Source organism: Chroicocephalus ridibundus, chromosome 1, assembly GCF_963924245.1.
Source record: "Chroicocephalus ridibundus chromosome 1, bChrRid1.1, whole genome shotgun sequence".
NCBI lineage: Eukaryota > Metazoa > Chordata > Aves > Charadriiformes > Laridae > Chroicocephalus > Chroicocephalus ridibundus.
The window spans coordinates 116346502-116362799 of record NC_086284.1 but is presented as its reverse complement, the minus strand read 5'-3'; the positions used below and the strand labels follow the sequence as shown (position 1 = coordinate 116362799).

The 16298-nt window shown below is 37.0% G+C and overlaps 1 protein-coding gene across 4 annotated transcripts in view; it reads right to left on the bottom strand.

Moving 5' to 3' along the window:
• Positions 1-16298, bottom strand: part of CADM2 (cell adhesion molecule 2) — a 673883-nt gene that overhangs the window by 180518 nt on the left and 477067 nt on the right. For all 4 annotated transcript variants that reach the window (XM_063347822.1, XM_063347840.1, XM_063347831.1 and 1 more), the window contains one exon: positions 6339-6488. In XM_063347822.1, the coding sequence (XP_063203892.1) occupies positions 6339-6488 (150 nt within the window). The remainder of the gene's footprint in view (positions 1-6338; positions 6489-16298) is intronic.

Sequence of the window (16298 nt, the reverse complement as noted above, 5' to 3'; positions counted from 1 at the left end):
AGGAAGGTCACCATTTCCACCCAATCAGAAATATTCTCAAATTATTTTTTTAACTCTCAAGTGCCTCTGCTTGTTTATGTAGATTAGAATCTGAGGCTGAATCACCACAGAGTGGTGTAAGCTGGCTTTATACTTAAATTATATATATATACTTAAATATATAAATATAACTGGAGTCTGGCTTTCACAAAACAAGTCAAAGGGTAAATACAGCTAACTAGGAAGGAACTGTATATCTACAACACCAGAGAGACAGGATTCTCCTGCCTGAAAGTGCCAGTCTTTTGTATGGCAATTCTATCATCATTTAGTTTTGACATTGTTACAGTAAGAATTGAAGTTCTGTGCACTAGTGACTCCTCCTAAACTGACATACATGACAGTGTATTTAAAATCCCATACCTTCTGCACTGTGAATTGCAAAGTCTCCCTCTAAATATCGTTATGACGAGAAATTAAAAGTTTAGGAGTTGTCTTCATGGAGTTGATAGCGCAGTTAGGAATGCCAAAAGGCACGGCATTTCAATTACAGACACGTCCTACCCACAAGTTACCCACAAATTCTAACGTTATAGTGCCACCCCCCAAGAGGGAGCAAATGCAGAACCTTACGGGCAGCTACTATACCCAAACATGTTTCCACAAGCTCACCTGAGGCATCATGTCTACCAGGGAAGCTCTCGGGAGCTTTGCAAGTACAGTGCCCTCTCATAACCTTTGCCTAGTGCACCAGTATCTTTGAAAGCTTTCAAGATGATAGGGAGTTACATAAATGCCAAGTACTCTTACATGTAAAAAATCAAAGGTCATCTAAAGAAACATATTCTGCTGCTGAGGGATGAATAATCCTGAGGTTGGAATATGCTTTCTAATTTTTCAGTAAGACATGAAAGTGTTACTAACTTGACGAAAGCACAAGGGACATGTACCTATCTATGATTAGCATCAGGCATATGTCTCGCAAAATCTGGTGTATCCATTTGTGGCAAACTTATCATGATCAGTGTCAACACAGCACTTGCTTTGCTATCAACAGACCTGCAAACTTCCTGTTAAGGTGAAGAGCAGGTATTTTACACTTTCACTTGCCCGACTGAGTCAAATTGTTAAGTATGTATACATCAGATAGCATTTCTCTTCCTTTTTATGGTCTAATTGCACTTTTTATATTGATGAGATTGAACACCTTTAACATCAACAGCCATCGTTTAGTTGTACGCATCTCCTTTATAACTCAATATCCTACTCCATATGTATCTATACTCCCTACTGAAAGCAAATATGAGAAGACAGCTGCTACAGCAAGGTGAATGAAGGTTCTTTTCAATCTTCTCTTTACCAACCATCTCTGTGTTTCCATGGTACACCTTTTTTGTTATACATCTACGTTCATATTTATGTCTCTCTGTGTTTATTGCCCACTTGAAATCCTTAAGAAGCACCACCAGTGAAGATAAAATAAAATAACCTATGTTAATTTAAAATCTTATCTGCCAGTTCTACATTGTTGCACAATGTGCTGCTTCTAAAGGCAGCTATATAATTATAGGTACTTGGGTGCATAAACTGATACAGAGGTTTCTATGGCAATTATTCATTTTAATTGAAAATTGTGTAGGGAAAAACTCGTTTCATGTGCAGCATGCAATTTGCATTTGTTTCCGAAGAATCTGAACTTGCTCAGGGTGAGCTGTGAATTCATATGTTCCAGGAAGATACAATCTTTAAAATACTGTCTGGGAGATGGGAAACTGAAGGGGGTCTTGGTAAGGTTGTTAAGCCTATTAAAATTTAAGACCATTTATCCATTTATGCAACTAGACTATCTATTTTTTACTGTCAGGTAAAGATTTTATGCTTCAAATGAAAAAGGAAGAGTTAAAAATCAAATTGATACACAATGTCCTTGAAGCTACAAGGTAGAGGAACCAGAAAAAAAGAAGTACCAGAAAGGACAACAAAGAGACAACATTCTGAAGGAGACAGGTCATCAATGAGACCAAATCCACAAGATCAAACATTTGTATTTTCACATATTTTAGCTACTGTGTGTTAAAGTAATAATAAAGGCAAAGTTAGTTGCAGCTTTAATATATTTTAGGATGTCAAAAAAAGAGTTGGAGGGAAATAACTGATTTACCTTGCTTAGCTAGTAAAAGAAATATATAACTTATTTTCCTGTAGGAAAATAGGAATTCTTTTCTCCCCCAGTTCCCATAACCACAATGAGTCAAACACACTTTAGGCCTAAATTTACAACAGAAACCAAAACAACTTCTTCAAGTCATGAGGACCCGGAAATAACCTCTGAACTGTGCTTTCATATCCACAAAATGTATAGGATTGCCGTTTCTGAAAAAAAAAATGTATTCATTTTCTATCTATATCATCATAAGGCTGTATAGGCTAGATGCCAAAAATGTTTCAAGTTAAAAATAGTCCTTGTCTCCTTCATAAATATTAAATACATATTACATTGCTGGGAGGGTGAGGGAGGAAGTGTTCTTTACCAGCCATAAAATCCTCTTAACTGAGCATAATCTGTACTTCAAAACATGGGGCCATGGCAGTACGTGAGAACCAGAAGAATAATTTTAACAATGTGGTTTTCTATTAGTGTATTTGGCTCACTGCATTTCCACACTTATTTAGAATATCCAAAGCAAAGAAAGGAAGAATATGACTCCTAACTTCAATGTCAATGATTGCATCACAGTTCAGAAGAAAGCAAAACGTCCTGAACATGGGCTTCATAGTATACGTCATCCATTTTGAATAAAATGGAGACTAATAACAAACCCCTTGTTGAAAGGCACCGGACTGGGAAGCAGATATTGCCTCCATCTGACCAAACGGCTCTTTTTTCCCGGCCCATGGCAAGTTCTATTTTGGTCAGAAAATGTTTTTGCAAGGCAGGGGAACCAACTTGCTTCAGAAAGAAGCACAAACACGAAAGGGGTCCCACCAAGAACAATTTAGCAGCAGAGAATTTTTTACTGCATGGACAATTTGCTCTGGTTTTGGCACCGGTTCTGCCATATGCTGACAGGTGTCACCTCCTTCATCTTCTGCTGCAGTTAGGACCCTCTTTTGATACTTACCTGACTTCCTTCATTTTACTACCTGACTCTCTTATCATTATTAAAATACAGACCAATCAATATAAAGGTTTCCTGAATTTTTTTAATGCTTCCAGACATGAAAGAAATATACTGTCATTCCTATGTGTGTCATTCCTATGAGTACAGATACAGAAAAAAACTTACTGAAGGGAATTAAAGTTAGAGGCATGCAAATTTGATTTAGTTCTGAATGTGGCAATACCCACAGTTACGCAGCTCTGATGGATGTAAAGGCTACTGGCTACCTCTTCTAAGGTTCTGTTTCCTACACAGAACTTAACCCTACACCGTTGTGTACCTACTCAGCAGCTGTCATGTACCTACTCAGCAGGTTTGAGAAACATAGCTATTAAACAGAAATTTTCATGGTGCTGCAGGGAGAGGTAAGATCTGAAGGTTGGTTTTGGCTACCATTAAGACACAGGTTTGAAAAGACTCTGGCTGAGGCACTGCTCTCAATAAATTAAATGTAATGACTGGATTTAGTAGAAAGCTGCTTTTTACAGCCAAATTGTATGCCTGGCTGGGAGAAGTGTGAAAGGGAAAAAAAAAGAAAAAAAAAAGAGGAAGCCTTTACAGTTGTGCTTTCCATCATTTACTGAGAAAACCATCAAGATATCAGAGCCATAAATATCTCTCTCCATTTTGGCTCAAGAATGCAAGCATCAAATGCACATAAAGGAAATTTCTTTCTTACTTATTAGAACACATATGTATACACACAGAAAAAATTGCCAATGAAAGCTGTAACTTCGTTTTCAGAAATGCCAGAATGTTTTTATGCTAGTTCTGTCTGGGATAGAGTTAATTTTCTTCACAGTAGCTCGTATGGGGCTATGTTTTGGATTTTGCTGAAAACACTGTTGATTATACAGGGATGCTTTTGTTATTGCTGAGCAGTGCTGAACAGAGTCTTTACTGCTTCTCACCCCACCCCACCAGCGAGTGGCACAAGACGGGGGAGGGACACGGGAGGGACACCACGGGGGACACAAGAAGCTGGAAGGGGACACAGCCGGGACAGCTGACCCCAACTGACCAAAGGGCTATTCCATACCATGTGACATCACGCTCAGCATATAAAGCTGGGTGAAGAAGGAGGAAGGTGGGGACATCCGGAGCGATGGCGTTTGTCTTCCCAAGTAACCATTATGCATTATGGAGCCCTGCTCTTCTGCAGATGGCCGAACACCAGCCTGCTGATGGGCAGTAGTGAATGAATTCCTTGTTCTGCTTTGCTTGTGTGTGCAGCTTTTGCTTTACTTATTAAACTGCCTTTATCTCAACCCATGAGTTTTCTCACTTTTACCCTTCCAATTGTCTCCCCAGTCCCACCGGGGGAGAGTGAGTGAGCAGCTGTGTGGTGCTTGGTTGCCGGCTTGGTTTAGCCAGAAAGGCTAAATATCTCAGATTGAACGAACTAAAGTTCTTCTTGATCACATTAGACATTTTCCTTTCTAATAGGTGCACATTAATCCCTCCATAAAATGAATTACCAAGTATTCCTCGAAGTCTTGGGACAAGCTAAAAGTTCAATAAAGAGTGCAGTCCTTTAAATTTACACACTTCAGCTCCTCACATTTCCTGTGGGGAATATAAATTGCTTCTACGTACTTACTATGCTGCATGCCATTCAAATTCTGTTGCTTCAATTCATTATATTAAAAAGTAATACAAACTTCAATTATTCGTTGTAAAAGTACAGATTTAGCTAAAGTACACAGAAAATTCAATTCACACCAAAATGGCTACAAAGTTCAAATTAATCTATTTGCAGTCCTCCCACATCCTTCTCAGCATCCTTTAAAATGTCACTTATTTTATAAAAGATATAGATTTTGTGAGTATTGATGTGCTTTATCAACAGACACGTTCTCTTTGCTTTTAGTGTTGCAGACATTATTTATCCATCCCAAATCACTAACGATTACAACTAAAATAAAGGGGTCCACATGAGTAAAGGTTACAAGGCTAGGCTTACAGCTCAAAAGTTTGCACCTTATAAACCTCTCATCTTCAATCCTGCATTCAAAAGGTACTTATGATTTCAAAGAAATTGCAAATCAAATGATTACACGCTACAGGAAATTAGATAAAAGAGAAAGGAACCACTTCAACACCATAAAGAGATTCTATTCAGCTATTATATTAATAGCAAAAAACCATATTTTGATTGCAGCTTCTGCAGGTATAAAATGACAGGTTTTAGACTCTACTTTTATTGAAGTGCACAGATTCACAAAGCGTTTTCAGTCCTGCAAGGTGTTTTAAAGCCTTGTAATCATTCAGCAAAGCATTTGGACAGCACTTCTTTAATTTCAAGCAGAGGAATAACTGCACTTGTTAAAATATCTTCTGGAGTATGTAGCACCTTTCAGCATAAATTCAAGCAGTAGAACCAAGTATAAAATACTGTTGAACTTCTGTGCCACCGAAATCAACACCGAAGCTTCTGCATTTTTGAATCCAAGTGATGCATTTTTTCCTCATAACTTTAGTTTTAATTTCTTTACAGAATCTAATGTAATCTTTATGTTAACATTCCATTATGTAAAATGTAATGCTTTTTCACTTCAGATTAAGATAAATGTCTTAGAAATATATCCTACTGCAGCTATAATGCCCTTCTTTTTGTAAGGAATGGATATTTTCCTGTCTTTTTTCTGCTCTAATTCAACAAAAATTAAAAAATCTGTGCATGAAATAATTGGAAAAATCAGGGCACTAAACCCAAGCATTTTTATTAGCTATTACGAACACCTACCACAGGAAATGCGTATTGCACTAACAACCAAACTTGAATCAAATAGTGGGATTATATACATATATATATAAAAAGAAAATATAAAATACATATATGTATACACACAAACACACTAATAACAGTCAGTCACAAGGTTTATGGACTACTTCTTCCCTTGCTAATCTCTCACCACCCACAAACACTCTTCCAAGATATTCTGCAACGATGTTTTCCAAATTAGGTTGCAATACAAATTTCAAATATTATTCTTTGCCTTTAATAATAACATACTATTTTATATGAAAGAGTACTTCAGTGAACTCCTCTCCAAAAAAAGAGTATACAATAATTATAGCTGAAAACATATACTCCTAGCAAATATTTTCACAGTAAAATATTAAAGGGAAATTGTTTTAAATATTTCTTTCTTAGAAAAAAATGCTGCAGAACCACGAGTTCAGGAAACAATTTACCTTTCTTGTCATCGAAGTACAATGTCTGTTGAGCTGGATTTGACCACTGGAGGGAGGTGTTATCATTTTGATCGACCCTGCAGGTCAAATTTGCTGTTCCCCCTTCAACAACCGTAACGTTCTGTGTAAGTGGAAACTGCCCTTGGCTGCCTGAGGAGGGAGGGGAGGGGAGGGATGGAGAAGAGAAGGGAAGAGAGAAAGAGAGAACAAAAAAAAGGGTTTAAGTTGTAGAACTGAATTTATTGCAGCAACTTCCCACAGATGACAGAGTCTAAATTCGGTGTGATCTAGTCTGACCAAAGAAAGGTAGCATAATAAATTGAAAAAAATTATATTCTCAATATATTCTCTGTATCCAAGAAACAGATAGATTAATTACGAAATAGAGATTTCCACACTACCCCCATCCCCCTTTTCTTTTCCTCCTGTAAGTCATAGTAATTAGTTCCAAACAAATACTCTGCAATTTTATCTCCTCAGACATACCCATACATCCCAGGATATGCTTTACATAGGGCTCAGGTGCTATATACCTACACAGATGTCTCAGTACATGTAATATAGTTAAATGGCTGTTGAAAACATCACTGAAAGTGTAACATAAAAATCTGCATTGGATTTTTAAAATGGAGGGACAGGGCAACCTTGACTCCCTGATTCTTTTTATGCTTTTTAAAGAACTCTCAGGACGATGTTTTTCCTGCCAGGTTTGGAAAGTTGTTGGAGAGCAAACGTAGTGTGAATCTAACACTTGATGCACCCCCTGTTGAGGGAATATAACCTGATCTCATATGAAAATGGAAGCGATGATGTAGTAGGTCTCTTTCACGTCTGTGATTCTATCCCAGAGCATTATGAATCACATTAAGCGCTTGCTGAAAAGTCACTGGGACGATTTCCAAATATCTCTACACAATACAGGAGCAGTATCACCCAGGTTCTTGAATCACAAGCACTTTCAATGGCACAGTTAGACTAAAGTGTTTATGTATTGTGAGAATAGCACAGGCCTCGTAAACAGCACGACACCTTCTGACAAAGACTATCAGAACAAGGGAGCACATTAAAAACATGGAAGTCATTTTTAACATGGATGAGGAAAGAAAAGTTCTCTAATAATAACCAAGACGTCATTATCTGGGACATATACTAAATTATTCAAGGATGCAATGCAAAAGAAAGACAATTCAACAGTCTAAATGAAATACATGCTTTTTCTTCCCATCCTTTTATACAGGTTCTATTAATACAAGAAACACTCAAGGGCAGGTAGAACTGCTACCATAAATATAATACCAAGATTGACACTCAAGTGGGATGTTTCAGAAGTGAAAAATCTCTCTACAGTCCTAAAGGAGCGAACAAGCTCATATGTACATATGGACGTGTCATATGTACATCAAGGCAATTATATACACGATATCCACTAATTATACCAATACAGAATCACAAATCCACCATAAAACCTTCACAGAAACATCTTATTTTAGTTGTTCTCAGCTAAGTTAAACTGAGGCATGCCTTCTGTAGGGAAGGCATAATAATACAGAAGTCCGTTATCTATTATACAGGTTTTCAGATGACCAGAGTAAGGAATTACTAAATAAGGGATTAATAACTGAACTCCTATTTGACCTGCTGACATTGCAAAAACTGTAATTCTAGCCAGGTTTTGATAGCTGGCCATTTCCTTATGTAAAATAATTTTGATGGCCTTAGGCCTAGCACATAAGCATCTATGGCACTGAAACCACTAGCGTTTAGGTAGTCTAACACTGTAAACAAATACTCTACAAAAAATTATTCTACTGACTAAGTGTTTATAGCCTGAAAAAATTAATAAATCATCAGCAGTGCTAAGGAAAGGTCATCTCAATAAATGAAATTACAATAAATCTTTTATTTAAACAAAACCACTTCCCTGTCTTGGTTTAAAAAAAAATAAAATAAAAGGATTTCCATCAAAATGCCAAATCTGAATAACTGGTATAATGTGTGTATAAATATCAACCTTCTGTAGATGTCTAAAGATCAAAATTTACTATGTTCTGGTATTTACTATAAGAGGGTATTTACTATTAACAGGATAACAGTTATAGTAAATAAAAAATATGGAATATTGAAAACACCATGGCTAATTTAAATGCTGCAAACAACAAATGCCAAAATTCTCATGACATCCTCTGTATCTGACACTTCATTAATCAAACCCTGCTTCTTGAAAACCACACGTTGAGAAATACTTGATGAGTGAAAAATCATAAACAAGGATGTAAAAAAAAAAAAAGAAAACAGAAAAGATTTGTCATTTCCTTCCATTTCTCCTCTTTCAATTCCAATGTGTCAAGGAACCTCAAGATATTGAATAAATTGCTTATCGCTTAAATTAGAATTTTAAAAATCCAGAAAAATGCACACAGCCTGTTATTACTTCCACTAAATTACAGGCATCTTACCAAAGAAATAACCTTCTAAAGTATGAGTTGTGGATAAGAGGCTATGAGGGCTAAAATATTTTTTTCACACAAGTAGCATTAAACAAAACCTAGCCTCAGAGACGAGCCCAGTGAAATCTGTCATTTACATTAAAGAATGGAAGATAGTTTTAATAAAAAAACTGCTGTAATGATTATTAACATGATGTGGGAGGTCTCCCCGGAATTACCCTATATTCTTTTTCTGTTATTATCGTTCTTATTATGAAGGTATCAGTTTTAACGTAGTCTATCATTTGCTAATGATTATCAAGTCACAGACTTGTTTGACCAGAACAGTGGTTAGTAGGTAAGTTTTTCTGATCTGCCATGTAAATGGAAACTGTAGATGTCATGATCTAAAAGAGGTCAGAAGAACTTTCTTTTCTCTGGCCACTCTACTGAGTGCTGATGTTTTGGAAATGAAAATTGATCTAGCGTATAAAAGTTCATCCTATTCCTTACCAATACAGAAGCTGCGTGGATCCGGAGAAGATGCACATAGCTTCATAAGAAGTTTGGTGTGGAGAAAGAGGTACGGTGAAAATGAGACATTTCATCTGCAAACTAGTCCAAGTGGAAAGAAGGAAGCTTGTGTGGAACAGAGGAAAATAGACAAAGCAAACCCAAAAGAACGGATACTGCACACCTCTTAATGAGACCAAAATTATTAGTAAGTCATGGTAAAACTAAAACAAGGAAACATTTACTTTACTGTTTGTATCAGTATCTAACCTGCGTAATTGAAGTAGGAACTTTGGGGCTGGAAGGACTGGAGAAGGTTGGAAAAGCTTAAACCAGATAGATGAACATTATGGAAAGCATCAACATCACGCCATTTAACACAGCATTGTAAGTGACAGAGAAGTTTTCTTATGTTGCTGAGGATTAGATCTGGTCCTGGGGGAACTGACGGTAGTTTGTGGGAGAGGCCTCATTTCTGTGGGTACCCACCATTTCTGGTGGGTAGCACATGCCCAGGAAGCATGCCAGCAAATCTGCCAGACCATGCAAGTGCTCAGTGGGATGAAGAACCCAGGCCATCGATGACACAGACAAGGTGTTCTCAGCCAGTCTAAGGTGCCACAGTTGAGCTGTGGGGGCAGCAGGCTCCTGCTGCAGCACAGCGACCCACAGCTGGAGGCCACAGACTGGAATCACAACATCATTCCCTGAGGTACCTGCTTTGGAAAGCACCCTTACACCTGGGATAACCTACCACCGCTGCAAAAAAGCATTCATACTCCCAGCATTGAGTACGCTGGTTCTGATCCATGTGAATAGCCCCATTAAATCAAGAATGCTTGGTGATGAGCCTTCAATAAGATGGCAAGCCTAAAGACCCTGCCAGATTGAGGGCAGCATGTTAAAAGAAGCAGAGTTTTCAACATCATTTCAACAAACGGGTGCTAGCACTGTGGTTCTGTAGTATGAATGGTTCTTAATATAGTTATTAAACTCCCATTTCTTAATTTCTTCCTTAACTCTGGGAGCAGAGATTGAACAAGACAATGTCTTCTAACAAAAGCATGCTTCCTTGACTTAAGAAGTTTAGTAATAGAAAAATTAGCGACACCTTTGGCAACTTACTTCAGGGAGCAACGGTCATCATTGTTTAAAGAGGAAAACAGGATTTTATTCCTAGTCTGAATTTGTCTCACTGCAGCACCTAGCATCCATTGGCTCTTGTTATATCTTTTTCCCCTGCTCTGAAGAGCCCTCTATTATCAAATTTCTCTTGCTTTTGTAGGTACTTAGAGACTGTGATCATATCACCCATTAACCTTCTCTTTGATAATCTAAATAAATTGGGCTCCTAAATCTTTCTGTAGAAATCATATTTTTCTAATCCTTTAATTAGTCTGTGTCTTTTCTCTGTGCCCTCTTCAATTTGTCATCTTTTTTCTGAAGTGTGGAGCCCAGACCTGGAAACCCCACTGTAGCAATAACAGAAGGAAAAAATACAAAGGTGATGCCACTTCTCTACCAGCACTTCATGTTCTTGTTTGCACACCTAAATGAGTCCCCTTGGCCACAGGGTCAGACGGGGACCCAAGTTTGACTGATGATGCACCATGACGCTGGCGTTTTTTCTCAGACACCACTCCAAAGACAACCCCCCATCCCCGTTCTCCTCCTGTAGCTCTTAGATGTACATCCCTATGTTTCACTGCACCGAAACACGTTTCCCTGAGCACAGTGACCTGTGCTCATCATTTCATACATCCACAGTCTTTGTAGCATCCGTAAACACTGTGCTGGCAGCAACTGTGTTACCCAGGGTGTTTCTAAAAACCATCTCTGAAAACCATCTAAATAGTACAGCATCAACAGCTTTTCCCTATCCAGACAAACGCACAGACACATGACTGTTCATTGGTGAGTTCCTACGTATCTTTACACTTTCATCCTATTTTTTCAAACAGTTCTAATCTGCTTAATGCTTGTAAGGTTCCTTTTGAGTAAGTTTTGGTTATTACTCAAGATGTCACACTTCAACACAAAAGCCTTAGAGCAATCAAAAGATTTTTAACATTCCAGTTACCTTTTTTCTAGATATAACTGTAACTGAGGAGGTCATGAAAATATTAAATTGGTCAAACATTCATTTATATATTTAAAAACATATTGAAAATAAACTCATTCCTAATTAAGTTTTGTTTTAAAACAGAGCATAATAAAAGTTTCTATTAAGGCAGAAAATTTAAATACAAACTAATGTTCATATTTCCTCTAATGGTGGTGACGTCAGAGAGACATCAGTGACACAACCCCATGAAACTGAAATATCAGATTTCAAAACCTGAGATTTTGGAAGTATTTGAAAAGTATTCCTAAATCTACCATTGACTTCTCACATGACCTCAGGAAATCTATTTAATCTATGCTTTGATAACCGATCTACACAAAAGAAATAATGATGTTTATTCAATTTGTAAAAAGATTTGGCTCAAAAAGGATTTTAAAAAATATTATTTTTCATTTTTTATATATGTGTTTCCACTTCCTCTCATCTGATATCAGCCCATACTGCTGCTGATATAAGTCAGAGAAGTGTACTTATGGAGAACAGGGGCTTGAAACACTGATAAAATAAACTTTATAATGCTTCCATTTGAGTTTATGGATGAAAACTTATGTTACTTTCTTGCATACATTGTTCAAATCTCATGTATATTCTGGTTTGCACATATATACTGTTAAAAAACACTTATATGCTCATTCTACAAATGATTTGAGATCATTTCTATTCTCCTCATCTAAACATAGTTTCCTTCTTTGGGTATAAGTCCTTGTAATCATAGAAGAGTTTGGGTTGGAAGGGACCTTTAAAGGCCATCTAGTCTCATAAACACGTTAATTTTAAAAACATAAATGTCTTTATTTGTGGATTTATTTTTTTTATATTACACGCACAAATTTGGTACAGCATCAAGAAGTAAAATAAAAAAAGACAGTAGGTTTCCAAGAATTTTAAGATGACTTCCAGATTTCAGTAATGAATCCAAGTCTACTTAAATCTCTTTAATTTCTGAATTGGACTCACCAATGTCACAAATACAAAAATTCTTGCATTGTACTTAATTTATCTTGTTGAAAACCAAAAGTTCTTTAGTCCAGCAAAACTCCTAAAAACGACCAGTATGCATGAGCAGAAGGGAATAAAGAACATAGCATATGACTTAATAATAATTAATTATACGTTAAATTTCAACATCCAGTCAAAAACCTCTAAGCACTTCCTGCACTGATGAGGAGTGCATTAAGCACTTCCCAGATACATCACCTTTTAGTCTGCACTGTGCTAGCTGAACAAACCAAGATGTTTTATTTACCTCTCACCAGATGGTCCCTCCAATCCTGGAACAACTTAACAGCCCTTCTCTTCCTTGAACACGAGCAGCCAGGATGCTACAACTCCACTCCAGAAATCTTAGCAGTACACTATACACTAGGCATTAGTAATTCCTATTTCAGGTGGCAGGTATGGAAAAGATGCCCAAATTTGGTACTTGTACTAAGGGCAGATACTGAGACTTGCTTTAGGAGATGCACCAGGAGAAAAACTATCATTTGTGATTACATGATGATGATGAGACACAGGGCTTGCAAAAGCCAGGGCTCTCTTGAAAGTATGTACCCCCATGCACTCCAGGCTTTTGCTGCCTGTCAGCTTTTAGAGGATGCAGATTAAAAAAAAAAAAGAATAATAATAAAAAAAAAAAAAAGAGGCCAATCAGTGTCAGGAATATGGGAATTATCCCTGCTTAGCTGAAGAAACAGAAGGTCAAAGTAGAGTGTAAGCTGGAGGGGTAAAAAGGTAAGATGCGGCAGGGGAAGGGTGTGATAGTTATAACTTTTACATGAATTTTAATTTGGACCAGAGAGAAATCCCCCCTTCAAATGCTACTCAGTAAGCATTAAAGGGGCATTTTATTTTCATAAGCACCTAGAAAATGCAGAACATGTAAATAATAAGTACACTTGTGAACACAGATTTTGAGATAAGTTCAGTGCAATTTACTTCCTGCTTCACTGTTAACTAAGGTGATTGTCAGGTATGATCGAGATAATTAATGTGACTCAGATGCTCACTATTCTACAGACAGGGCTCCCCAGCCAGCTTGTTTTCTTTCCTCACAAGAAATGGTTGGCAATGACACTTCTACCCTCCACCAGCAGGTCTGATCAGTCAGACACATCTGTGTCCACTACAGTATATACAATTGCATTCTGTTCCACGATCAGACCTTGAGGCAAGTCAAACAATTTTACTGTCTGTCTGCAGTATACTAATAAAGAGAGAATGAAAAAAAAATAATGTACTAATGGCCCACATTACAATTCCCTTGTATCTGAAGAGGAACCAAGAAGTTTCATTGGAGAATGCTGCAAGGTTGTACAAAGATAAATTACAATAAGCAATGAAGCTGCTGCAAAAAGAATGTGGCATCCAGAAATCACTGTCACCTTGCCGTATCCCGGTCATTTTTGGAAGCTTTGTTAGCAAAATTATTTCAGCTATTTTGCCTAGATGGAGCTATAGTTAAGTATATTCTATCAAGGGTTGGTTTTGAGATGCTTTGTGGAGAACCAATACTACTTTCCAGTAGAACTGACAGGCTCATATCTCATTAGCCACAAGCTGTTTTCAGTCAAGAAAGGCTTTTTTTTTTTCCCTTCACCCAGAAATCATGGCTCGACTGCTTTTACAGATTTTAAAACTGATTTTTATCTCAGTATGAGACAAGACTATGCAGAATAATTATCATTATTTGGTCCAGTTTGGAAACATTTATCTTGTGAGTTCATCTCATGTTTATTTGTTTATATTTGGGGTTTTTTTTGTACTTTTTGCAATTAAAATGAAAGCTCTTTAATGAGTTCAACAGCTTCATTTGATGCTTAGGTTATATATTCTAATCAATTTACCAGGCTAATTATAAAAGTGACCTGGTGTCTGTAAGCACCAAGAAAACATAATCCTCTTTTTGCTTTTGTTTCTGCAGAGGTCTGTTTTTGTAGGAAACAGTTATGTTATAAATTAAGAGAATTTCACAGTATCAGCGCAGCAAGCTTTGCCTACTCATGTTACCGTATATCACAAAGCTGTCCAAAGGAATGGGTGTGCAAAGAAAGGAGGGACCGGACAAGAGGTGACAGCAGTGAGTTAGCAATCTACCTTCTGTGAGCCTGGCTGCCCAGCGTCCCTACGAGGTAAATGAAGTTTATCAGCACATGTGAGGGAAAGAATAGAGCCTATAGTTCTATTCATTCTCACACAGAGAGCCTAGAGCAGAGATTTATCCTCTTCAGCCTTGTGCAGAATCACAACGCAATGGGCCTTTTATTTGACGCCTTTATAGCATGATGTCAGCCAAAACCAGAGCCCATAAAAAATGCAAAACTGTAAGACAGGAAATAAAGAAAATTAATCTTGAGCAAATTATTTTTCAAATCAGGCAGATTTTTTAGTATTGACTTCAATAGGACTAGGGCCTAAAGGAAGAAAAAGACCGAGTAAATATTTGGGTGAGAAGGCAAGCAACTTACTCCTTCAAATAGCAGCCTGCATCTGTAGGAAGAATGCATTAATTTTGGCCTTTTTTCTTAGCAAAGGAACTAAAATATTAGGACAAAAAGCCAGTATGATGAAACATGTAAATATACTGAATCAGTTTCCTGGCTTTCTCTCTTAATTCATATATGGAATAATGCAAACATCTCTCCAAGGAGATGAAGTGTTATTAACTTGTCTTTATCTAATTTAAAGAAAAATGATACTGTGAACTGCAATTCAGCAGGCATAAACTGAGGTCTGCGTTACTGTGCAACTACTGTTTCTTCTACCTTTTCAATAGGAATGAATCCCCTTCTCTATTTTTTTAGCACAGATACTGTGTAGAATGTTAGTGCCCTGGAAATTATGAAGAAGGAAATTACAAAAGATGTTGCTGGCCCCATTATTTCATTTCTAAGAACAGTCTGAAGAGTGTGGTGAAATATTGACTACAGATTAAAGATTATTTAACTCTTGATACAACTTCTTTGCTCTATTCTGAAATACAAGACAACAATGTAGACTGTGTGCTAAACTGCGTTCATACAGCATTTTTAGAAAAAGAGAAATTTGCCTGAGCATAATTTGATACACAGAGAGTCTTTGACTGGGTCGACTGGGCTTTCCCAACTTGGTGTTTTAAATGGCAATAATTTAATCCCATATCTGGATAGCATAAATTTTTTCGAGTTGATCCCCAGAGAGTATGTCCTGTAAATTGTTTACTCACTGAAGAAACATTGTTTAAAAAAGAAATAAAAGAAAGAAAAAAAAAAGAAAGTGTGCTCTGGTAACTATTACATGCTCCAGTAACAAAACCACTTCCAGAGAAAACTGGAGTTAATGAGAACACTGCCGAAACTTACTACAGAATGACAGAGTTTTAGGAGAGAGAGAACAAATAACTCAGAACATAACTGTTACCCCCAAACTGTGCATTCAAGGTCATTAGGCTTTTTTAAATGTTTAAGCAATTACGAAAATAATCCAAAGGACAAGAGCATGATGGTACAGCTGCTGATTTCAGACTACAGAATTTATGTGAGACAGCAATAATAGAGAAGGAGGAAGGCTTTGTTCCTTCCTTCATTCCGTGTTTCAGGTGTATGTTTCTACAACAGCAGCTAACTCAAGATATAATTGATTCAGACTCTATTTCAGTGAAAGAGCTTCCAGATAGAAATTTGAGAAAATTACATATTGAAGTACAATTACAAGAAAGATAAACAGGAAAAAATGTCAGAGAAACAATGGAATAAAAAGTATGTACACACAGTGCTGTTTCCTAGGAACCTCATATAAGTGACTATTTTTTACTCTTTTCAGACTACCACTATGATATTATTTGTTTGTGAATGGAGAGAGTAGCCAGCGATTTTACTTACACATTTATTTATTTAATTATTTTGAAAGGGGAAAAAGGCA